Below are 25,082 nucleotides of genomic sequence, written 5' to 3'. Positions count from 1 at the left end.
CCTTATGGATTAACTGGAAAAGTACAAGCTATGCATGAGGTGCAGAAGGTTTTGATCCTTTTGTTCCGGGAGGAATAGCGAGCAAGAGGCTTAAAAAAACTTGTGTTTTTGGAACTATACAAAGCCAGTAAATAAACAAATAAAAAATCAATGGGTATTTGAATTTGAACCCGAGTAAGAGCCGTTTGACAATCCTCTAAGCAAGAGCGGCGGTAGCCGAAGTCATGCTAAAGGCCTTGACGGCCCTCCTTTGCTACCCCCGGTTGGAACGACGCCGCCTATATAAACCTCCCCCACCTCCAACTCCCTCTCTCCCCACCCGTTCCCCAATTCGAAATCGAATCGGGTCGGTCTTGCCGTGCGTGCGTGGCTGCGCGAACGACGCTCGACTGCACCCCTCCACCACACCTCCCCCCCCCCCCCCCCCCCCCCCCCCCCCCCCCCCCCCCCCCCCCCCGGCTCCGCGCCGCCGCTGGGTCCCCCCTAGGGTTTCGCCGCGATGTCGCTCCGGCCGAGCGAGCGGGAGCTGATGCGGAAGGGCAACTACAAGCAGACGGTGGACGCGGAGGAGAGCCGCCGCCGCCGCGAGGGCCAGATGGTGGACATCCGCAAGGCCAAGCGCGAGGAGAGCCTCCAGAAGAAGCGCCGCGACGGCTTCCCCGCCGGCGCCGTCCCGCCCATGGGCCACTCCACCGCGCTCCAGCAGAAGGTGCTGCGCTGCCCTGCCCTGGCTCGCTCCCGATCTGATCCGTCCCTCCTTCGTTAGGGTTTGGGAGACGGGGGTGGTACTCGATCTGACGGGTTCGGATCTGATTCTTCTCTTGTTGTCTGCTTGTGCAGCTCGATGGCTTGCCGGCGATGGTGCAGGCCGTCCTCTCCAACGACCCCGCCGTGCAGCTTGAGGCCACCACTCAGTTCAGGAAGCTGCTCTCCATAGGTGAGATTCGGATCTTATGTGCAGTTACCGTTACGACGGATAGAGTTTAGGAGTGAGATTTGGGCGGTTTGTCGAGTAGTATTAGGCCATGCGTGAGGGTATCTGGGTATGGCCAGTTCTAGGTGCTAAGGTAACTGTCGTATACGCGTATACGGGGTCTTGACATGTGGATTGCGGGGTAGCAAAATTAGTCGTGGCACCATCCCATTTTACGACAACTACTATGTAAATTAACTGTCTTCAGAAAAAAAGCAAACACTACCCTCTGGCCTGTGCAACGTGCTTATGTCCATGTGCCAGGAAGTTTTCAAAAAAAAAAATGTTATGCTCCTGAAAGCAATTGATTTCATGAATAATTATTTCTATTTTTCAGTAGTGTTCTGCTTCCTGCTGGGGCAATTATTGTTGCATCAATTATATGCTTGTTTCAGTAATTTTTTAGCCTGGTGAGAATGGGCTAAAAAAGGTTGTGGAGGCTGCATGTCTCTTTTCATATTCTTGTACATCCTAGATAACAGCTTTTATTATCCTGTGGGATTTTTGTATTTGCTGGTGAATCTAGATGAGCCCATGATACTCCGTTCTTAACTCCATTGCAACTTTTATATGAAAATTGTCAAGTGGTACCTTGCTGATTGACTTTTCTATCAATTTCTCTAGAGCGTAGTCCACCAATTGAGGAGGTGATCAGCACAGGAGTGGTGCCCCGATTTATTGAGTTCCTTACACGTGAGGACCATCCCCAACTCCAGGTCTGGGAAACAGTCGCACTGATCAATCATATGGCTTCACTTTATTTTCTCTCTTATTAATCGGTGGCAACTTGCTATGTATAACTCATGCTGCAGTTTGAGGCTGCATGGGCGCTCACCAACATTGCCTCAGGCACATCAGAGAACACCAAGGTGGTGGTTGAGAGTGGTGCTGTGCCCATCTTTGTCAAGCTCCTCAACTCCCACAGCGAGGATGTTCGTGAACAGGCATGCACTGAATTACAAGAGTTACTCTCTTCTATACGAGACTTATGTAGAGTGATGCTTAGGTTCTTTATTTTTTTTTTGTTTTGCAGGCTGTGTGGGCTTTAGGTAATGTTGCTGGTGACTCCCCAAAGTGCCGTGATCTGGTGCTTGGCCATGGTGGGCTATTCCCCTTGCTGCAGCAGCTTAATGAGCATGCTAAGCTCTCGATGCTCAGGAATGCCACATGGACTCTCTCCAACTTCTGCCGTGGGAAGCCACAACCAAACTTTGATCAGGTTTCTATCTGGGATTGTTTCTTTTTGTTGTGTTGGCCAAAGTTGATTCTTTGAATGATATTGTTTTGTTGATGCTTGAGTAGGTCAAACCAGCATTGCCAGCACTGCAGCGCCTTATCCACTCTCAGGATGAGGAGGTCCTAACTGATGCCTGCTGGGCTCTCTCGTACCTATCTGATGGGACTAATGACAAAATCCAAGCTGTTATTGAATCTGGCGTATTCCCTCGCCTTGTGGAACTTCTGATGTAAGTGCAATTTTTTATATATGTTTTCTCTGTAGCATTCTAAAGTTTTACCATGATCGATGATTGAAATCATAACAACTGAATTTTTATTTAGGCATCCTTCGGCCTCTGTACTCATTCCTGCTCTGCGCACGGTGGGTAACATTGTGACAGGGGATGACATGCAGACTCAGGTAAACTCAATTGGCAAGTTGGACCTCCTTTTTAATGTTTTTTTCCTACATTGATGTATATCCTGCTGTTGCTAAATTAATGCAAGTCATCTGTTAAAATCAGTCTACCCTTGTATTGATGTTCTTGATTCCGTGATGTAGCTGCAATACTGGCCTAGACTAGATTTGAAAGCTTCTTTTGTCCCGGGTAGCATTGTAGATTTTGCAGACATTAGTCATGGTGCCCATATGGGTCCATGCAGGTGTCAGACAGGGGGAAGTCGCATCAGCGTGTACTTTGTCATACTAGTTTGTTTAATTGGGGTTACAAGTTTGATTAAACAGTTTTATTTGCTAGATACATTATCTAGCAGTCAAATCAATATTTTCATGGAACAGAAACTTACACGCACGCACACACTGGGAACCATTATCTTTTTGGTTTGGCAAGAAATAACATGTATTATATTATTTCGTTCATATCTATATGTTAGCGTCTCTCCCTCTCTCTTCTTGTATCTATACTTCTGCCCTTTCATTGCATCTCTCTATACACTTCATGATTCTGCCAGCCTAAGTTACCTGACTGGGTCTCCTGTAGAGATGCATCTACTTTTAAAAAAATTATCCATACTAAGTTGATGTTGAATCAATTGGCTGATTTGTTAATCTAAGGTTCTAGTTTCTTTGAAATTATTCTCTGTTATAGTTCAAATGCTAGTTTATAAGTACAAATGCGCTTTCGCAGCACTGTTTAGCAGGTCCTATTGGATGTAGGTCTTTATGACAGATTGTTAAGCTAAATTTTAAGACGGTAAATATAATTGGTAATATTGATTTTCAGCCTTGATGACAAGAATTCCTTGCCAATTTCATTGAAATAAATATTCAAAATTAGCTTTCCACACTGTTGTACCATATTGACATTCCATATTCCACTGAACCTAAATATTTCTCCTTCCTGCAGTGTGTCATTGACAATCAAGCACTTCCATGCCTTTTGAACCTCCTGACTACCAACCACAAGAAAAGCATCAAGAAAGAAGCATGCTGGACGATCTCAAACATTACAGCTGGTAACAGGGAACAGATTCAGGTTTGTGTGCAAGTTCTGTTGATAAATCAAGTCTTAAGCATGTGCATATTTGAATTGAAGAAGGACCTACACATGGTTTTTATTGACTTGAAGAAGGTTTATGATAAAATACCAAGGAATGTTATGTGGTGGGCTTTGGACAAATATAAAGTCCCAACGAAGTACGTCAGGCTCATTAAGGACATGTACAACAATGTTGTGAATAGTGTTCGAACAAGTGATGGAGACACGGATGACTTCCCGATTTGGATAGGACTACATCAAGGGTCAGCTTTGAGCCCTTATCTGTTTGCCTTAGTGATGGATGAGGTCACAAGGGACATACAAGGGGACATCCCTTGGTGTATGCTTTTCGCGGACGATGTAGTGCTAGTTGATGAAAGCCGGATAGGAGTGAATCAGAAACTGGAGTTATGGCGGGAGACTTTGGAGTCTAAAGGTTTTAGACTCAGTAGAACTAAAACTGAGTATATGAGATGTGACTTCGGCACTACTACTCGGGAGGAGGAAGATATTAGTTTGGAAGGTTAAGTAGTGCCTAGGAAGGATACCTTTCGATATTTAGGATCGATGATACAGAGAGATGGGGATATTGATGAAGATGTTAGCCATAAAATCAATGCAGGGTGGATGAAGTGGCGCCAAGCATCTGGTGTCCTATGTGACAAAAGGGTACCACAGAAGCTAAAAGGCAAGTTTTATAGGATGACGATTAGACCTGCTATGTTGTACGGTGTAGAATGTTGGCCTACGAAAAGACATGTTCAACAGATAAGTGTCGTGGAAATGCGTATGTTGCGTTGGATTTGCGGTCATAAGGGATCGAGTTCGGAACGATGATATACGTGATAGATTAGGGGTAGCACCAATTGAAGAAAAGGTTGTCCAACACCAGTTGAGATGGTTTGGACATGTCCAACGGAGACCTCCAGAGGCACCGGTGCATAGTGGAATCCTAAGCCAGGATAGTAACGTGAAGAGAGGCAGAGGAAGACCGAAGTTGACTTGGGTAGAGGCAATAAAAGGAGACTTGAAAGGATAGAATATACCCAAAGACTTAGCCTTAGATAGGAGTGCTTGGAAAACAGCTATTCACGTGCCTGAACCTTGATTGCTTCTGCCGGGTTTCAACTCTAAGCCTACCCCAACTCTTGTTTGTGACTGTTAGTCGCTGAATTCTCACTCTTGGTAGTAGGAGAATTCTTACTCTCATCGAGAGAGGATGACACTAGGAGTTGGGGCAATTTTCTTGTCTATTTCTTACTCAAATGCCATGCCAACCTTAGGGGTTGGGGATACATATTTATAGGCTGCTAGCCAGCCAAGCATATGCCAAGATGCTAGTCTAAGATGCTAGTCTAAGATGCTAATATGCTGTCCTAATATGCTGTCCTCTAAGATGCTGTCCTAGCTCCTAGCTGCTGCACTCCAGTCAAGGATGCAGCCAGACCACCATGCTGCTGGGCAGCAAGATGCTGCTGTCCTCCGGTCAAGGTACTGCTGGGCAGCAAGATGCTGCTGTCCTTCAGTCAAGATACACATGCTGCTGCAGCCCCACAAAGACTGCTGCAGCCCCACAAAAGACTACAGAGACTTATCCATCATTCTCCCCCTAAGTCTTGTGCGTCGTCTTGTGGGAAAGTTGAACCATCCCGGTCCTAGAGCAGAGCTCAAGGAACTTGATCCTCCCAAGGGGCTTGGTGAGCAGGTCCGCAAGCTGGTCCTTGGTGTTGATGTAGCTCGCCTTGATGCTCCCTTCCTCCAAACAGCCTCGGATGAAGTGGTACCTCACCCGGATGTGCTTGCTGCGTTCGTGGAACACGGGGTTCTTTGCCAGGGCCAGAGCGGACTTGCTGTCCACCCTGAGCTCCACCGCTCTAGTGTCTCTGCCGAGGAGATCACCAAGCAGTCGAGCGAGCCAGAGCGCCTGAGTCGAAGCGGTGGAGGCCGCTATGTACTCGGCCTCGCAGCTGGACAGGGCCACCACCTGCTGCTTGACCGACTGCCAGCTAACGAGGCACTTGCCGAGGAAGAAGAGGATCCCGCTCGTGCTCTTGCTGGTGTCGATGTCGCCGGCGTGGTCGCTGTCGCTGTACCCGACGAAGTGTGCCGCCCCAGGACACCTCGGGTAGTAGAGGCCGTGGTCGAGAGTCCCCGCAACGTAGCGGATGATCCTCTTCACAGCCTGCTGGTGCTCCGTCGTCGGTCGCTGCATGAACCGACTAACGTAGCCGACGGAGAATGCCAAGTCCGGCCGTGTGTGGGCGAGGTAGCGAAGGCTCCCCACAAGACGCCGGTACTGCGTAGCGTCCACCTCCTCCGTCGTGCTGTCGCGGCTCAGCTTCAGCCTCTCCTCCATCGGAGTGAGAGCTGGGTTGCAGTCGGTGAGCCCAGCTAGCTCAACGACGCGCTTGGCGTAGGCGGTCTGTCGAAGCGTGATCCCGGAGTCATCCTGGTGCACCTTGATTCCCAGGTAGAAGGAGAGAGGCCCCAGGTCACTCATCTGGAAGGTGGCCTTCATCTCTTCCTTGAATGCCGCCACCTCCGCATCCTTGGTGCCGGTGATCACCAAGTCGTCGACGTAGACACCCACCAGCAGGGCATTTCCTCCATTGCCCCGTCGGTAGATGGCCGCCTCGTGCGGGCTTTGCTCGAAGCCCATCCCCTTTAGCGTGGAATCCAACTTGGCATTCCACGCCCTTGGTGCCTGCCGCAAGCCATAGAGGGCCTTGCGCAGGCGGAGCACCTTGCCCTCCTTGCCGGGGATCGCAAATCCCGGCGGCTGGTGCACGTAGACCTCCTCCTTCAAGTCGCCGTTAAGGAACGCCGACTTGACATCCATGTGGTGAACACGCCAGCCCTCCTGGGCAGCTAGCGCAAGGAGGAGTCGCACGGACTCCATCCGTGCCACGGGAGCAAAGGCGTCGTCGAAGTCGACCCCCTCCTGCTGCACGAAACCTCGTGCCACCAAGCGAGCCTTGTGCTTGACGATGGCACCGGCTTCATCCCTCTTCAGCTTGTACACCCACTTAAGGGTGATCGCGCGATGACCACGAGGAAGGTCAGCAAGCTCCCAGGTGCGGTTCTTCTCAACCGCATCCATCTCCAACTGCATCGCGGCGCGCCATGCCGCGTGTCTCTCGGCCTCTGCGAACGACCGAGGCTCGCCGTCGTCACACGCAAGGTGCAACTGCGCCTCCAGGTCCTCCAGGTCGTGAGGCACCAGTCCCGGCACCGGCTGGTCGCCGAGAAGATTCTCCACCGTACGGTACCGCAACGGCTCACCGTCGTGGTACGCGTCGACGCGCTCCTTGTCGTGAGAGAGCGGAGTAGCGAGCTCAACCGGGCCGTGCTCGACACGAGCTGGTGGTGGAGTAGACGTGCCCGGAGTGGTGCCTGTCGGTGCTGGAGTGCGTGGCGTTGTCGGCTGTGGTGGAGCCGGCGAAGAGCTCATCGCAGCCGAGGTCCTGGCTGGAGAGCGTGGTGCTGTCGGAGTAGCAGGTGCCGGGGTCGGTGGAGGCTCGGAGACTGGGGTAGACGCGCTCGCCGAAGAAGAACTGCCTACTCCCCCAGCTCCCTCGAAGTGGACGTACTCGACAGTGAAGTCGTCGTACGTCGGAGCTGAGCCGTCGTCCACTGCCTTGTCCCACGCCCATCCTCGCCCTTCGTCGAACACAACGTCGCGCGCCGTGCGCACACGCTGTGTCTTCGGGTCGAGGATGCGGTAGGCCTTCGAGCCCTCCGCGTAGCCGATGAACACTCCCGGAGTGCTCCTGTCGTCGAGCTTGCTGATGTGGCCAAGCTCCTTGGCGAATGCGAGGCAGCCGAAGACCCGCAAGTGGGAGACCGCCGGCTTGCGCCCATGCCAAGCCTCGTACGGCGTCCTGCCGTCGAGCGCCTTGGTAGGCGAGCGGTTGAGGATGTAGACGGCCGTCACCACCGCCTCTCCCCAGAAGATAGCCGGCATCCCCCTCTGCTTGAGGAGGGCCCGAGCCATCCCCACAACCGTCTGGTTGCGCCGCTCGACGACGCCGTTCTGCTGCGGGCTGTACGGCGAGGAGTAGTGGCGCTGAATGCCCTCGTCAGCGCAGTACGACGCGAATTCAGCCGCCGTGAATTCGCCGCCGTTGTCGGTGCGCAGCACGCGCAGCTTGCGGCCGCACTCCGCCTCCGCAGCAGCCTGCGCGCGTCTGATGGCGTCCGCAGCCTCTCCCTTGCTGCCGAGGACCATCACCCACATGTAGCGAGAGAGGTCGTCGACGAGCAGCAGGAAGTAGCGTCGTCCTCCCGGTGTGGCCGGTGTCACCGGGCCACACAAGTCCCCGTGCACGAGCTCGAGCTTCTCCTTGGCTCGAAAGCTCGCCCGCTGGGGAAAGGGGAGTCGCCTCTGCTTCGTCAACACGCAGACGTCGCAGAGCTGCTCCACATGGTCGAGGCACGGCAGGCCTCGCACCATCTCCGTGGCACTAAGCCGCTTCAGGGCCTCAAAGTGAAGGTGCCCGAAACGCTCGTGCCACTGCCACGCCTCGTCGTCCCGACGAGCAGCGAGACAGAGGGGTTGTGCCACCTGCACGTTAAGGACGTAGAGTCGATTTGCGCTTCTGGATACCTTGGCAAGAAGGCGACGACGACGATCCCAAATCCTCATGACTCCATCCTCAACCACCACGCGCGAACCGTTCTCATCCAGCTGTCCCAAGCTGATGATGGAGTTCCTCAACGCGGGGATGTAGTAGACTCCGGTGAGCAGCCTGTGCTCACCAGACACGGTGGTGAAGATGACGGAGCCGACGCCCTTGATCTCCACGCCGGAGGCATCCCCAAACTTGACGGAGCCTCGGACGCTAGAGTCAAGCTCGGTGAAGAACTCCCGTCGACCGGTCATGTGATGGGTGGCGCCGGTGTCGAGGCACCACCCGTCAGTCTTGTCGTTGCCGGAGCCGTCGCCGAGGAGGGCGTGTGCTTTTGGCTCGTCGAGGTGGAGGAGAGCCGCTGCGGCCGGTGCCGCTGGAGGTAGCTCGATGCTGGCATGTGCCATGAACAGAGCCGGCTCCTCCTCCTCTGCCTGTGCGACGTGGGCCTGGCCGCGTCGTGGCTGTCGACAGTCCTTGGCCCAATGGCCAAGCTGGCCGCAGTTGCGGCAGGTGTCGTCTCGTGCCGGCTTGTGCCTGCCGGCGGCGCCGCCCTGGGCGCCTCCGCGGGCATCACCCTCGGCACGTCCTCGCGCCCCGGCCTGGGCGTCTCTGCGCGCCTTGCGCGGCTTGCCACGCTTGCGGCCGCCTGTCGCGGAAGAAGGCTCCCCCTTCCTCCGGTCACCCTGGCTGGCAAGCCACTGCTCCCGAGTGAGAAGGAGCTTCCCGCCAGTGGTGATGGGCCCCGAGAGGGACTGTGGCTCATCACTATCGACGACCTTGAGGCGACCTATCGCCTCCTCGATCGACATCGTGGAGAGATCCAGCAGCGACTCGATCGAGCGAGCCATCTGCTTGTACTTCTCGGGGACGCAGCGGAAGAGCTTTTCGACAGCTCTCTCCTCGCCGTAGGTGTCGTCGCCGAACTGCACCATCTTCTGCAACAGAGTGTTGAGACGGAGAGCAAAGTCATCAACGTCCTCACCTGGCTTGAAGGCCAGGTTCTCCCACTCCTTGCGAAGTGCCTGCAGTGTGGACTTGCGGGCGCGGTCGCTGCCGATGCGTGCCGCAGCGATGGCGTCCCAAGCCTCCTTGGCAGTCCGCTTGCTGGTAAGCGAGAACTGCATCTCGGGCGGGACTGCAGCGATGAGAGCATCCAGCGCCCGTCGATCTAGGTCGTAGTCGACGTCGCCGTACCGGACTGCCTCCCACATGTGCCGCACCTGGAGCTTTACCCTCATCACCGCAGCCCACTCGACGTAGTTGGTCTTGGTGAGGGTGGGCCACCCACCGCCGGGACCGACGTCCCTGACAACAGCCTGGAGCCCGTGGTAACCACGGTACCGATCCGGGGAGAGAGAGCCATGCTGCCTGTGAAGGCCGCGCTCTCCATCGACCCGTCGGTACCGATCCGGGGAGAGAGAGCCACGCTGCCTGTGAAGGCCGCGCTCTCCATCGACCCGTCCGCCACCGTTGCCGTGCGCGCCTCCTCCAGGAGCGCCGCCGCCGTGCGCGCCTCCTCCAGGAGCTCCACCGGCGCGTCCGCGCCTGTCTGGGCTGCCGCCGCGCTCGTGGGCGTGCGCGGCTGCCCCAGGAGCACCACCGCCGTGCGCGCCTCCTCCAGGAGCGCCGCCAGCGCGTCCGCGCCTGTCTGGGCTGCCGCCACGCTCGTGGACGTGCGCGGCTGTCCACTGCGCCGCCCGCGCTCGTGCTGCCTCCCTCTCTAGCAGCTCGAGGTCCGCGTCGGCGGTGTCGTCAGCGGAAATGGAGCTGCCGATGCTGCCGCGCAGAGCCTCGACCTCCGCCGCCGCCGCACGCGCTGCATTCGCCGCCGCCGCTGCTTCCGCCTCCGCTCTGGCTGCTGCCAGCTCCGCCGCTGCTAGCCTCGACGCCCTTGCCGCCGCCGCAGCGGTCTCTGCCGCCGCTCGCTCGCGTTCCTCTGCCGCGGCAAGTTCGGCCTCCTGCCGACGCCGCGTGCTCGAGGCGACCGAGCGCTGAGACTGCCCTGCGGACATGACGCGCTACCGGGGGGCTGCTGCGTGGGGAGAGGGCTGCTTCAGACGAGCTGGGAGAGGAGTGAACAGGAGCGGACGGAGCTGCTGCTACTCTCAGCTGGGGCTGTTGCGAGGCTGGGCAAGGGGATGAGCAAGAGATGCTCAGGCTACAGGATACTACGGCTCTGATACCACTTGTTAGTCGCTGAATTCTCACTCTTGGTAGTAGGAGAATTCTTACTCTCATCGAGAGAGGATGACACTAGGAGTTGGGGCAATTTTCTTGTCTATTTCTTACTCAAATGCCATGCCAACCTTAGGGGTTGGGGATACATATTTATAGGCTGCTAGCCAGCCAAGCATATGCCAAGATGCTAGTCTAAGATGCTAGTCTAAGATGCTAATATGCTGTCCTAATATGCTGTCCTCTAAGATGCTGTCCTAGCTCCTAGCTGCTGCACTCCAGTCAAGGATGCAGCCAGACCACCATGCTGCTGGGCAGCAAGATGCTGCTGTCCTCCGGTCAAGGTACTGCTGGGCAGCAAGATGCTGCTGTCCTTCAGTCAAGATACACATGCTGCTGCAGCCCCACAAAAGACTACAGAGACTTATCCATCAGTGATTTAAAGGCTTTGTTGTTGTTGTGTTGTTGTTATGGTATTTGAAGGGCGGGCCTGGTGCAAGCGGTAGAGTCTTACCGCCTGTGACCGGAAGGTCCCGGGTTCGAGTCGCGGTCTCCTCGCATTGCACAGGCGAGGGTAAGGCTTGCCACTGACACCCTTCCCCAGGCCTCGCACAGAGCGGGAGCTCTCTGCACTGGCTACGCCCTTTAGCTTATGGTATTTCTTTAAAAAGTTGATGTCTGACTTGGAAATTATTTCAATATAAACAAACATTTTCTCCCGTAGTCCCCAGTAGCTTCAATGAAATCACCTGGTTGGTTTCTTCTTATTCAACTGCTTCCTTCTGTTTGGTTTCTTTCCTAAACTAGTATCATGTGGTTGCAGGCCGTGATCAATGCAAACATAATTGCACCTCTGGTGCAACTTCTGCAAACTGCTGAATTTGACATCAAGAAAGAAGCAGCGTGGGCAATTTCAAATGCCACTTCTGGTGGCACACATGATCAGATCAAGTATGTAAATATGTAGTTTTAACATTATCTTCTAAGTTTGTCGTATTATTTGTAGTATAGTATGCTTCATTAAAAAAAACATTTGTGATAACATTGTCTACTGTATGAAATGCAGGTACCTTGTTGCCCAGGGGTGCATTAAGCCACTCTGTGACCTGCTTGTCTGCCCAGATCCCAGAATTGTAACAGTTTGCTTGGAGGGTCTTGAGAACATCTTGAAGGTTGGCGAGGCAGAGAAAAACCTTGGTGGAGGCGATGTCAATGTCTACGCACAGATGATTGATGATGCTGAGGGCCTGGACAAGATTGAGAGCCTGCAAAGCCATGACAACACCGAGATATATGAGAAGGCTGTCAAGATGCTCGAATCCTACTGGCTGGAGGAGGAAGACGATGCCATGCCCTCAGGCGACAATCCCCAGAATGGCTTCAACTTTGGTAACCAGCCCTCTGTTCCATCAGGTGGATTCAACTTTGGCTGAAGGTATGCTCTCTCTAGCGGTCTTGAGTAAAAAAATGGGTGGTGTACGGTGTGTATCGGTGTGAAAATTCCGATTTCTGATGTGATATTGTACATGCAGATGCCCATTTGGAATGGCGACTGTGCCATTATGCCTTGGCTAGTGCTTGGGGCTAGTCAGAGGTGGGGTAGTCGCGTTGTCCAAGTCGTGGTTGGGTCCCATTGGTCTGGTCTCACGGAGTCGTCATGTCAGTCCCAGTCAGCAGCAGGGTCAGTCCTTGGGCTGCATCACCAGTGGTGCAGCTTGGTCAATGGTCAGTCTTCAGGGTCAGCGGGTTGGATCATTTGGGCTCTTGCTCCCACCACCACCTAATGGTGGGAGGCATGGAGTCGCAGGTGTTGTCGGGAGTTGGGTTTTGCCTCCTATATAGCATGAATGAATTATATTGTTTTACCTGTTTGATGAGGTAGAAAGAACCTTGAAAGATAGGGGATGTGTCGGTTTTTGTCAAAGCGTTTCCTGTGGTGTATAACATGTTGCAATGAGTATTGGCACAACTTATAAGACATAATGTCAAATGGGTTTTTGGGAGTCCCATTCTGGTCTCTTGAGTCTAATTCATTGGTTTATTGTGTACTATACACAGGTTTGTAGTTGGTCATGTCGTCTTGTCTGTTGTAGTCGTGTTTTCTTGGCTGTGTATTTGCCACCGTTGTCTGAAAGTTGTTCCATGCTTATCTAGAACAGTTGAAGGGTATGTGACATTTTTATGAGGTTATTATTATATGGTTCCTAGTTTTATGGTGGAACCTGATTTACGTTGTATGACCTTGACAAACCATTGAGAATTGTGGTGTAGCAACTGAATGGAATGAAATCAAAGAAGAATTTCCGTGCATGTTGGCTCTGTTTCAGATATATCGTGCATGTTAAGTATTTATAAAAATTGTGCACTGGCCACTGGGTTTATCTCCTGTGCGATTCCGTGGAACATTTTCGGTGGGGCGATGCTTTTATGATTGACAAATGGCCGGCATTCGATGTTCTCCGCTGCCCTGCTGTACTTTGTTGGGGGCAAGTGATGATAGCGACTAATCTCTTCCCAATCATGCTGGCAGCCCATGGCCCCAATGATTGGAATACATGTGGGGCGCCAGACGGTTGGGCTGCGGATTGTTGCCGGTTGGAATGTTTAGATGGTCCGGATCTAGTTTCTTAGCTTAGTATGATGTCATTTGCCGTAGTAGTCTCATCGTTGCAGCTACAATGATAAGGTGGGAGGCAATAGACATTGGAAGCATGCCCCTTTTGTTTCCACCTTTCCTCTGCTGTCTCCATTGATTTGTTTCAGACCTGCTGCATATGTTTTCCCTTTTCAAGGTTGGTTCGCAGCCTAACTGCAATTCAAAGCTTGATGTAGTAGTACTTGGGACGAATGTATGCCTTGTTAGTCTATGGACGGAGGATGGATGCCCCATAAGAAAGGGACAAAACAGCTTTGGGTTGGTTGGTTGGACGGAGAAACTTCCATTCATTTCGTTCTTTGCCCTCTTCTTCCCGTCTTTTCTAGAATACAGGAGATCCGAGTTTGTTCTAAATAATACTATAATGAATATGTAGAGAGAATATTAACATCTATTCCTTCCATTAAAAATGTAGTTCATGAAAACATATATCTGATAATAATGTATCTAACAATGCTAAATGAAACATCTATTCCCTCTTCATTCCGTTCTTCGCCCCTTCCCCCTCTCTTCGTTTCTGCTCTGTTCTAAACTACAAGGGATCTGAATTTATTCTAAATGAAACTATACTGAATTTGACTAAATATATATTGAAGAATGTTAACATCTACCCTATTAATAAAATATGTAAATTATGAAAGCATATTTGTTAATGAACCCAACATGTCAAGTATTACTCTCTTTTTTCTATAAAATTTGGTCAAACCTAGCAAAGTTTGACTGATGATAAACTCAAATCCGTTGTATTTTAGAACAGAGGGAATTACCATTTCTCATCTTTGTTGGTCTCATGCATACTGTCCTTTTTTTGGTCTTATTATTAAAAAGTCAGCACCTTCTATATAGTATTATCAGTATGGCTAGTATTGTAGGATTACATACATCACCGCATAGAATCTAGCTAGAGCAACAAACAGTTTGTGAATTGTGCAAAGAGAGACAACTGTGGATTCTGTTCCTAAAGCATGGATCAATTGCCTGCAGTTGAAAATAGCAATGACACTGCAGTTTTTTTTTTTTTTGACAAAATGAATCTGCAGTTGACGACACTTCTTTAAACTACTTGGCAGCATCTTTCTTCTCTCCTTTTCTGAGGTGTGGTGTAAAGAATCTGTCCCCTTTTTTTCAGCTGTCCCTGTGTCACAAAGCTGCTCTCATCAGTCATCATATAGAGGACATGATACATCCGTCCTGGATAGGATGGCCCCCTGTTTCGCGCTAATCCTCTCCCTCTCTTTGAGATCCCTGTTCGAGTGCTTGACACCGTACCTTTCCCTCTTTTTTCTTCCAACACGTACGTTCGGTTCTTCTCATGCGTGCGTGCATTCTTGCGGCTGCCCGATCCTTAATCTCTGCTCCAGTTTTGAGGTGTCTGGTCGTCTATTAACGCTGCTACTTTCGTGTTGTGTGGTTGTCAGCCGGCCTGGAAGGTTTCCTTTAATTAATTAATTAATTTTGCCATTGTTTAAGCGTCCGCAGAGCAATGGTTTGGAATTTTTGCCGGTGTCCTGCTTACCCTGCATTCCGTGGAAGCATGCACTGCATCCACGCATTTTCTCTCTCTCTCTCTCTTCTTCTTGTTGACAAATGACAATCGTCTACTGGATGCCCTGTGTGTGCTCTAAAACTTGTGCAGCGTCAGCCAAGCAAAGCGAGTTGAGTTGTTCACATTTTTTTTTCCAGCATGTTCGCTTGTTGGTTTCAGCTAGCTTAAATCAGTCAGTCAACAATGTTTTTCTCTCACGATAAATCAGCATCAGTCAGTCCAAATCAGCGTAGAAATCAACCAGCGAACAGGCTGGTTGTTGCCATGTGATGTAAATCATGCATGCAGCGGAGCGCTAAGTCATATATATTTACGATAGTTGGGTTATTATAACTCATGGGAATATTTATCATAACATTATAGTAAATCACTTAGTAAGGAGTTACTATAATCTCATAAATTAACGTAGTAATTATCGTAACTCAAAGTGACTACAGAATAAGTTATTTTGTAGCCAAGTAGTATATATATATATATATATATATATATATATATATATATATATATATATATATATATATATATATATATATATATATATATATATATATATATATATATATATATATATATACGGTAAGGCTATTCTGCAGCTGACCATAGAATAACTTATTCTATGGTCACCTTGATTTACGATAATATTTGTACCAATTTATGATAATAACAATACACATTTACGATACATGGGTTACTATAATTCAAGATAATACTTATCATAATACTATAGTAAATCACTTACGAGAGAGTTACCATAATATCATAAATTAGTACAATAATTATCGTAACTCAAAGTGGCCACAGAATAACTTATTCTGTGGTGAGCTACAGAACAGTAATATATATATATATATATATATATATATATATATACATATATATATATATATATATATATATATATATATATATATATGTGTGTGTGTGTGTGTGTGTAATTATTATTATTATTATCAGAACGCATGAATATAGTTATTATTACAATAACTCATACATATAATTATTATTATTACCAGAACACACGAATAAATCTCCATAAAGGATGTATGCTCCTGTTGGGAACTACTCCGCCAGTACGTACTAGCATAGAAGTTGTACAAAATTAAAGTTGGCTCTTGCAAACCTAGCCACTGGGAGCTACAGTACTTATACATACATATACAAATACGGCTCAGTTGGGAACATGCCAAATCAGGACTCTGTTTCATTCGCCGAGTAGGCTAAAATACCAGGCAAGCAAACAACTAATTTCTGAGTCTCACATGCCTCCAGTGCCGAGCATAGAGAATGGGAGTTTGGAAACTGATGGATAACGCACTTGCACGGTTGCACCACCCTAGCGTGTGTATGTGGTGGTTTGCCTATGTGACGTGACCGCTGTGGGTTAAGAAAAATCAGCCCAAACACTGTTTCGGCTGATTTGTTGTGAGAAAAAAACATTGTTTCGGCTGAAAAAAACAAGCTGAAAAGTACAGATTATGGCTCCGTTCGCTTCGCTGAAAAAACAAGTCAAAACACTATTCTGGCTGATTTATTGTGAGAAAAACGCTGTTTCAGCTAAAAAACAAACTGAAAAATATGAATTATAAGAGAACGAACAGGACCTATCGGTGTGTGGGCCTCGCTTGGCACGTGTATTGTGTTGGAACTGAATATATAGCACACCGGGGCAAACCAGACGTAATTTTGTGTAACAGTCATGGGACCTGTTTAGTTAAAAAAAAACTTTTGCATCTAAAATTAGCAGGTACATATCCAAACAAGTCTGTTAAATAGACCTGCTAACTGTTAGCAAATAGAGGTCGTAACATTTAGTTCATTAGTTAATGGGAGGAGCGCTAATAGTGTGCACACCTTCGACCGACGACCTAACCACCTATTAGCAGAGGCATTTAAACATATATTGATAATTAGCTAGCTTAACAATTGGTGACTATCTATTAGCAACAGTGGATCAAACATAATATTTAAACATTGAGTTTTGTTCCGGTGGTCCTTTTTGAAAATATTGCACGGATCTTAAAGCAGTCTGGAAATTAATTTTGGTGTGGATTAGTCTAGGCCCGGGCTACCCATATCCAAACCAAGCCCAGTCTCAAGCCTGATACCTGCATGTCGATGCTGGCGTGGATCGCCGTCATCTTACAGGGAGATGTGCATCTATGCGGTAGGTGCTGAGCTGCTGATTCCCGGTGCAGGTGGCGTCGAGAGCCGCCACGCCCTTCTCTATTTTTTTCTGCTTGGCGAAGGTGTCTGGGATGCCGCAGCAACGGCTGAGGTAGGCTCGGTCTTGCCGCTGATGGCGCCGGTCCGGGATGCGGCGGCAGAGGAAGCGGCACGGCGTGTCGCCGCCGGCACCGTCCATCCACGGTGGGAGGGAAACGCGACTGAATAAAGCATCACAAATACGAGCCCGGGCTAGGGTTGGGCTTAGATTGGACATGGGTAGGGCTAGGCTCAGATCAGACCCATAATAAATTGATTACTAGCAGGGAGCCCCGCGCTTTGCGCGGGCAATAGTGGTGAAAAAAAGGTTTGTATTGTGTTTTAAAAAAAACCAAAAACAGGGTGGTACCGTTTCTTAATGGGTGTAGTACTGTTCACTAAGACGCGGTACTGTTTACAAAAAAAACCGTTACTGTTCACTAAACCCCGTTACTGTTTATAAAACCCGTTACTGTTCACTGAGTGTTGCCTGTTACCGAAACAGTGATATGTGAGAGCGGTCGGAGATCCCAGGCTGCACGTCTTTTATATATATATATATGTATAGGTTAATTAATTGCAGCTGCTTTAAGATTCGTTTAAAATTCATAGAGAGGACTAGTGATCAGAAGATGAGACGAGTAGGAGTCTCGAGCCTAGGATCACCTGCCCGCAGCGAGCGTGGGGCCCACAGCGCAGCCCTATCTCTCTCTCCATCTCCGCCCCTTATTACTACGTCGTTGTGGCGTGGCTTGCTTCCACACTCCTGCAGCTGCCGCTCGACTCGTCTGTCGTCTCCGTCCACCATCATCTTCCATTTTCCCCAACCCTCCACTGCTCCACGCCCCTCTGGCCCTCTCTCTCTCTCTCTCTCTCTCCGCATCCACACAGCTCACGTACTCTCCAAGAAACAGAGCGATCGAGGCCAGAGCGCACGGAGGCCGTCTCGACGAGATCGACCCACCCAGCAGCAGGATCGATCGGTCAGAGACGATGATGGATTCCGCCGAGCATCACAAGGTTTGTGTTGTGCCCCTCCTCTCGTCCGTCCTGATCAACAACAGCTCTTATCCTCTCCTATTTTTTTTTTTTTTTTGGAAATAACTTATCCTCTCCTATCCTCTGTTTCTTTTACACGTCTATGCCAATTACTTTTGGTTGATGATGATATCCTTTGATGGTTGGTCTCTCGCTCCTTCAGGTGATCGCGATCTTACCGGCGCCGGCGGCGGAGGCGGGGAGGCCGTGCTGCGTCGAGTGCCGCACCACCGCGACGCCCATGTGGCGCGGCGGGCCGACGGGACCCAGGGTAAGCTAGCGCTGCTCGCTCTGTTCCTTGTTGTGCTGCCTGGAGGCGATCGGAGCTCTCGATCACAGCATGCCGTGATCAGAGGCAGAGCAGCTGATCGCCGCCGATCACCTCTTCTTGGTGTGGATTATTGCACAGTAATTAAATGGGGATGATCACATCACATCACATAGCAAGTTGATGATCTAGCTAGGTAGTAACTTGGATTTAGGAGACTGGCGAGATGATGATGATATGGTGAATGATTATTCCTTCCAATCATGGCTCCATCGATTAGCCTAGCCACCGCCGCCCTCGCATGAGAAAAGGGCTCAGAATCTCTAGCCGCCGCTTTGATTGATTCCGCTCCGTCCGCTTGGGTGGTTAGGTGAGCTGTTCCAAGCAAAGCAACGGTGCTAACCTCCCACCCCGGCCAATCCACCTAGCTAGTGTGTGAACGCTTAAAAAAATGGGGGAAGCCAATGCAAGCTAGCTTCCCTGATACCGTCCTACTAGAGTACTTGTTCCTAATCTCATTTATTTATTTATGAATTGCTCCAGCCTATCGTTTAGCTAGAGGCATCCATACATATCTCCATCACAGTTGTTTGTTCCTATCCAGTACCAGCATCAAGCCATCAACAGAGCAAGCAATCAGCAGAAACCAATTTAGAAAAGGTCAGGAATAGTACTAGACTACTAGCTAGTGATCGCGGATATATAAAATCGTCATACTATTATATGAAATGATCTTTATGCTAGTTAACGTTTCTGATGAGCATTAAGCAATCTTCTTAATTTGATTTGGTTGTAGTCCCTTTGCAACGCGTGCGGGATCCGGTACAGGAAGAAGCGGAGGCAAGAGCTAGGCCTCGAGACCACCAAGAAACCACAACAAAACCAGCAACAAAACCAGCCGCAGCCGCAGCCGCAGCAGCAACGACAACATCAAGATCACAGTCACAGTCACAGTCCAGCAACAAGCAGTGCAGTCGTCAAAGACAACAACAAAAGCAGCAGCCTCCAAGTGGTGAAGAAACGGAGGGTCCTGATGGGAGTGGAGGAGGCCGCAATCCTGCTCATGGCCTTGTCCTCCTCATCCAGATCCACGCTGCTACATGGCTAGGAGGATCTCATCTCAGCACCACCCTGCTCAATTGTGTACATATACAGGACACAGAAGAAACACAAACAGACCACCCAGTGGTTCCAAGCCAACCATGTAACTTTCTTGGATTATCAGGAAGGATGGCCTCTTTCCAGGATGGATGAAGCTGATGTCGAAGGGCTGGATTTGTTTTTTGGATTCACCCACCTCTTGTGCTGCTGCTGCAGATCTAATGATCTCGCTGTGTTGTGTCGTGTCATGTTCGAACCCGAAAGTGATGAAGTTGACTTGGGAAGGCAGGTTTGCACTACATGGTAAGATGGATAGTGGTCCTTGTCCGTGTTGTTGTTGTTGATAGGCTCCCTTAATTGTGATTAGCAATGTATAAGAGGCCTTTTTGCCTCACTCTCATGTCTCTCTCCATTATTTTTTTCCCTTCCACAATTTTTCTTCTTTCATTGCCACTGTATGTGTTTTATCCCCACCTTGATTAATTCCTGTGTATGTTCTTTGTTACTCCTTGATTGAGGATGGTGATCAAAAGCAGGCATCGCCCTTCATGTGTAATAAAAGATCAAAGTGGATATAATGATCTATGCGTCCCATTTCAGATGCAAAAGTTGTTTTTTTTTCACCTTTGTTTTTATGTGGCAAACATAGCTGCCGCAGCCGCTTTTTCTGCGCTCACAGTAGAAATAGTGGCTGCAGCCGCAGCCGAACACCTCTGTCACACCAACAGAAAAAAGGAAAGTTCTGGCATCTTAAATAAGCAACCAAATTAGAAAAATAAAATCGGAATATTCAAACCACCGCAGAAGCAATATAAATGGTATACAGCAGATTGATGATAGGACTATCATCAGGTACAAGCAAAACAACCACGTCAAATTATACCCAAGTATCTGTCATGCTAAATCTGATACCTTCGTAATTGATTAGACATGTTCAGATATATACAGAAATTCAACAAAAAAAAAAAAACAGCAATTCACTGTGCCACTTTATTCGGATCCTAGTGCAACTGATGCTGGTTCAGACTATTGACGCCTCTGATATCTATGATAGCGTGTCTCCTGCATACATCAGGATCGGTGCTGGCGGCTAATCGCCGTAAAATGCTCAGGCCATTCCTGGTCTCTCAAAAAGCAAACATATGGATAACCTTTTTGGGATGTAGAAATACAGGGAAACATCGTACGTGCGAAGTTGCTATAACATTTGAAGAGGCTGTGTTGACCCTCAAAAACCCGTAAGGACTCTCACTCCATCTATCCAGCCAGTTCAGCTTCCTCATCACCATCAAACTCCTGCTCTACTCCTTTCACCTGTTATAAAAGTAGTATGACAAATTAGCATACTTGAAGACTTGAGAATTGCCAATGAGAATAGAACAGATGCATCAATGGATAATTAAGGAAAACCCATCATAAGGAACAATTGCAATATGAACCGATTTCCTGCATGTGACCAAATGACAACCATTCTAGTTATCAAATAGAGAACATATTTTGAGCCACAGGCATTAAGGAACAGCAGCAAGAACAGAATAAAATCACTTCACATTCTAGCTATCAAATAGAGAACATTTTTTTGAGCCACAAGCATTAGGGAACATCAGCAAAGAACATAATCACTTCACATTCTAGTTATCAAATAGAGAACATTTTTTTTGAGCCACAGGCATTAGGGAACATCAGCAAAGAACCGAATAAATCACTTCACATCACCTCAGGAACATAGTGCATAAGCATGTTTTCTATCCCAGACTTCAATGTGACTGATGAACTTGGACAGCCGCTGCAGGCACCTTGCATTTTAAGCTTAACTATCCCGTTTTCTCTGAAACGATAGTGTTCCAGTGAGAGAAGGAAACCAAATTATTAATAGCAGACCACACGTGAGGGGAGGGAGGGAAAGACTCACGGATCGAATCCTCGGTATTCAATGTCACCACCATCATCTTGAACAGCTGGTCGAATACGAGTCTCCAACAATTCTTTTATCATGGCAACTATTTCTGAATCATCCTAGGAGGAAACAGTGCAAGAAAGATTCAGTATCACAAGGCAAATAATAACCAACATAACATATACTGATTTTGAAATGTATGTTGTCAGTGCTAGGTAACATCATGGACTCTTAGTATAATAAGAGGATTCAGGGTCTAACATATTTTTTTGATAACCTAGGTACCAGTATAGCTCTATTATAGATTACTAGAATTAGATTGAGGCAATGTAGTGCAAAGAGTCCACAGTATCACTCTATATCTCATCATAACAGGTCACATCTTCATATGAGTTGATGATCATTGCAATCCTATTATTTCTACCAACTGGTGCACATACAGGACTGAATCAACACATTCAAGAAGCATTTAAGCAATTCCTACAAAAAAAAATCATATAATAGTTACAATTCCATTTTACACCTACCTATAGGTGACAGGCAGACATACAGGATTTAATCCACACATTCAAAATGAAGCAAATTTAAGCAACTTCAATCATGGCATAAATGGAGTTCCATTTTATTGCACTCCTAATCTATATTTTTTCCATGTATGGATCGTACATACTTTCGCAGATATTTACTATTGAATATGGCATGTGTGGGCATCCCTATCATATGTTGCCTAGACCCAGTACAGTACTGTACAGTTTACATGCTGCCTCAATAGACAGCCCATTTTCCCATTTGCAATGTTATTAGAAGTTGGAGCATCCAAGAAACTATACCTATAGGTTTTCTCTGTTACAATATAAAACATATGGTCTTCAGGGTCTTGTGATCATAAAATGCCAGAGTAAACAGGGAAGTTCAGAAAAGCAAAAGGGCGTACCCAGTGCAGAGAGCTCCCGCTCTGTGCGGGGTCTGGGGAAGGGTGTTAGTGGCAAGCCTTACCCTCGCCTGTGCAATGCGAGGAGACCGCGACTCGAACCCGGGACCTTCTGGTCACAGGCGGTAAGACTCTACCGCTTGCACCAGGCCCGCCCTTCGAAGTTCAGAAAAGCAAGACAAGGAAAAAAAATGCAGGACAGATAGTTTACAGAAACTAGTTGCAATACCTCATGAATCGCTGTGTCCATAGAAGCTGCAGCATTTGAGTCCAGAAAAAGTGGTTGTCCAGATGAGTAAAAATCCATTATCGCAGCAAAAACCTCAGGCTTGAGGTAATCCCAAGAAGTTTCTTCTGATTTTGTAACAGTTACAAAATCAGATCCAAAGAATACCCTGGTTACTCCTGCATAGAGATTCCAATGTTGTGTCAAAAGAGTTAACACTTCAGTAAAAGACTATGACACTTAATGCAAAAAAACCCAATGTAACCAGCAGCTAAATATGTCTTCCAAAATTGTGCTCTTTCTTATATCATGTTCAACACTACTTTATACTTCACCCATCCCAATGCTGCCGTCAATACTGGTCTTTTATCCCACTTCACTTCACTAAATTTCTCTATGGAATCTATTGAGTAACATAATGGTAACTTTAGCATCTCTTCTTCAGCTATGACGACAAAGTTTTTTGTTGGAGCTAAACTAATTGTCCGCAGCTAATGATACAACAAAACCAATGTTTTCAGATCGGACGACTAATCGCGATTAGTCGTCCTTATCGTAACCAGGTGCTCGATAAGGGCCCTCGATTAGTTTAGACCGATTAGAAAACTTATCGTCCGATAAGTTGCGACTAATCACGATTAGTCGTCCGATCAGACTAGCCGGACGACTAGTTCGGGGGAGGGAGAATTTGGCCCAGCTAAAGAATTCGGCCCACCTTTAGCTGGCCCATTAGGGTAAGAAGAAGAGGAGTGAGTGAGTGACCTAGTGGGAGTTGCAGCCGCACGGCACATTTCCAGCTCCCGCTGCTCTCTCACAGCCGGCGGCGGCCTGCCTCTGGATCTCACTCGCCGGCGTCCGCAGCTCCGTCCGCGCCCCTCGCCGGTGTCCGCAGCTCCGTCCGCAGCTCCGCCCGTAGCTCCGTCCGCAGCTCCGTCCGCAGCTCTTTCCGCAGCTCCGTCCGCAGCTCCGCCCGCAGCTCCGCCCGCAGTCCTGTCTCCTCCCCTGCCGGGACCCAGTAGCTCCGCCCGCCTCTGAGGCTCCTTCCTCGACGCCTGGAGGACGGACACGGGAGGCCTCAAGCATCAAGATGAGCCACCAGTCCCACCACTCTGCCTCCTCTGAAGGTCAGCAGTCAACACTCACCACCAGGCATCAGCAAGCAGCAGTTATAGGTAAGTGGCCAAATCACCATGATAATGATTCATTGCAAACATGATTACATGCCAAACTGTGCTTGCTTGCTTGCCTCTAACATTTACCTATTTATTATGGCCATGTTTACATATATTTACATCATATATATAGTATATACATGGTCGATCAGGCCATCTAGGCACAAGGACGACTAAATGTCCGACTAGCCGATTAGACCGATTAGGACCGACTAATCGACCCTTATCGACGACTAATCACGATTAGTCGTCTGATCGGTGGTCATACGACTAGCCTCGATAATACGATATGAAAACATTGAACAAAACAAACTTTGAAGGAAAATTAGTCAAGTGACCAAAAATAGAGAAAACCCTATTGTTTAGCATCAGAAAATGTTATTGGCACCAGGCTATGGAAGTTTAAACATCTCATTCCTATAACCCGACCATTCTTTCGAGAACTGGCACATGTCAAGTTGTCAACAATAGGACGCTTACGAGTAACTAACGGAATATAAAGCTTGTAGAACTACAAGAGCAAAGGCGCAAATGGAAATGAAAATGAATGCAAAAGGCAACAAGGGAAGAGGCATAAATGTACCATCAATGGCAAACAGCGCCTTAGCCAAAGGGGATGTCATCGCAGTGCGAGCATTAGGGAAATCAGAGCTCCCAACCTTCATAACTGGCTTTCCAGGATAGAACATGAGTGACTGCGGGTTCGGGGTCGACTGCGTCTGGATGAACATGGTCCTCTTCTGCCCTCCTGCACATGGCACAATTTTCATTTTTCCCAAACAAAGAACCTTAAGCACACGACCGAGTACCAGCAGTGAAGGATCCATCATGAGAACAAGGTCACCAACAAATCAAAGTCTGCTACAGCTCAACAATTTGGCACAGCTAATGCGCACGAACAATCATACAAAAGTTCTGATTGCTACCTCAATCTGATGAAATGGGTATCTCTTACCACCACAATGGCCACACCAGCGATCAGATGAAGAATCCCACCCTAGCCTAAACTAATTCACTAATCCAACCTTGCGAGCCGTAAAAACCACGCCTTTACGCTAAACCAAGACGGAGGAGTGGGAGAGCAAACCCTAACCTCCGAATCGATCCCATGGGTAGGAGGCGGGGTTCCGGGCAGCCGGCCGCGCGAAAGGCGGCGACTTCAGGCAGTCGAGGGGGCCGGATGCCGCTGAGGAGAGGAACCGGGGCGGGGGTCGCCGCCACGGCTGCGTTGCCTGAGGCCTCCCATGGAGCCGGAGCGCGAGCGCGAGAAGCCTTCTCCTCGCCATGGCCGTAGGTAGTCTCCTCGACGCGTCCTTGCGACGTTGTGCTCTTCTGCTTCTCTTCTCCTTCCTAGGTCGGCTAGTCTAATGGGCCTGAAGCCTGGTCACTCATGGGCCGGAATAGAGATTTGCAGCCCAGAAGCAGGCACCAGCAGGCGAGGACCTTTTATTGTGGGTTCTGGGCGGTTTAGATAAAAAAAAAAAAACTCCAGCCTACTATGGGAACGTGTAATTTTTAAAATAATATTTTTTTTTCTAAAGTTAACCGA

The 25,082-nt window shown here is 48.8% G+C and overlaps 3 protein-coding genes across 3 annotated transcripts; 2 read left to right on the top strand and 1 right to left on the bottom strand.

The window, feature by feature from the left end:
* The first annotated feature begins 419 nt into the window (after positions 1-419).
* Positions 420-12,815, top strand: LOC136513402 (importin subunit alpha-1b-like). Its single transcript, XM_066507411.1, has 11 exons — positions 420-709; positions 841-937; positions 1,598-1,689; positions 1,786-1,917; positions 2,007-2,192; positions 2,276-2,439; positions 2,534-2,612; positions 3,559-3,687; positions 11,320-11,447; positions 11,563-11,931; positions 12,029-12,815. The coding sequence occupies exons 1-10, from the start codon at positions 500-502 to the stop codon at positions 11,927-11,929; spliced, it is 1,584 nt and encodes a 527-aa protein (XP_066363508.1). The 5' UTR covers positions 420-499; the 3' UTR covers positions 11,930-11,931; positions 12,029-12,815.
* Positions 12,816-17,680: 4,865 nt separating this feature from the next.
* On the top strand, positions 17,681-19,900 carry LOC136512998 (GATA transcription factor 23-like). The gene is made up of 3 exons (XM_066507000.1): positions 17,681-17,920; positions 18,102-18,209; positions 19,003-19,900. The coding sequence occupies exons 1-3, from the start codon at positions 17,894-17,896 to the stop codon at positions 19,312-19,314; spliced, it is 447 nt and encodes a 148-aa protein (XP_066363097.1). The 5' UTR covers positions 17,681-17,893; the 3' UTR covers positions 19,315-19,900.
* A 175-nt stretch (positions 19,901-20,075) lies between these two features.
* Positions 20,076-24,870, bottom strand: LOC136512231 (nifU-like protein 4, mitochondrial). Its single transcript, XM_066506213.1, has 6 exons — positions 24,627-24,870; positions 24,117-24,281; positions 22,365-22,540; positions 21,220-21,323; positions 21,024-21,135; positions 20,076-20,621 (listed from the first exon to the last, which is right to left on the bottom strand). The coding sequence occupies exons 1-6, from the start codon at positions 24,817-24,819 to the stop codon at positions 20,565-20,567; spliced, it is 807 nt and encodes a 268-aa protein (XP_066362310.1). The 5' UTR covers positions 24,820-24,870; the 3' UTR covers positions 20,076-20,564.
* Positions 24,871-25,082: the final 212 nt, after the last annotated feature.

This window comes from Miscanthus floridulus, chromosome 16 (assembly GCF_019320115.1).
Source record: "Miscanthus floridulus cultivar M001 chromosome 16, ASM1932011v1, whole genome shotgun sequence".
Lineage (NCBI taxonomy): Eukaryota > Viridiplantae > Streptophyta > Magnoliopsida > Poales > Poaceae > Miscanthus > Miscanthus floridulus.
This window is presented reverse-complemented; position numbering and strand designations above follow the sequence as displayed.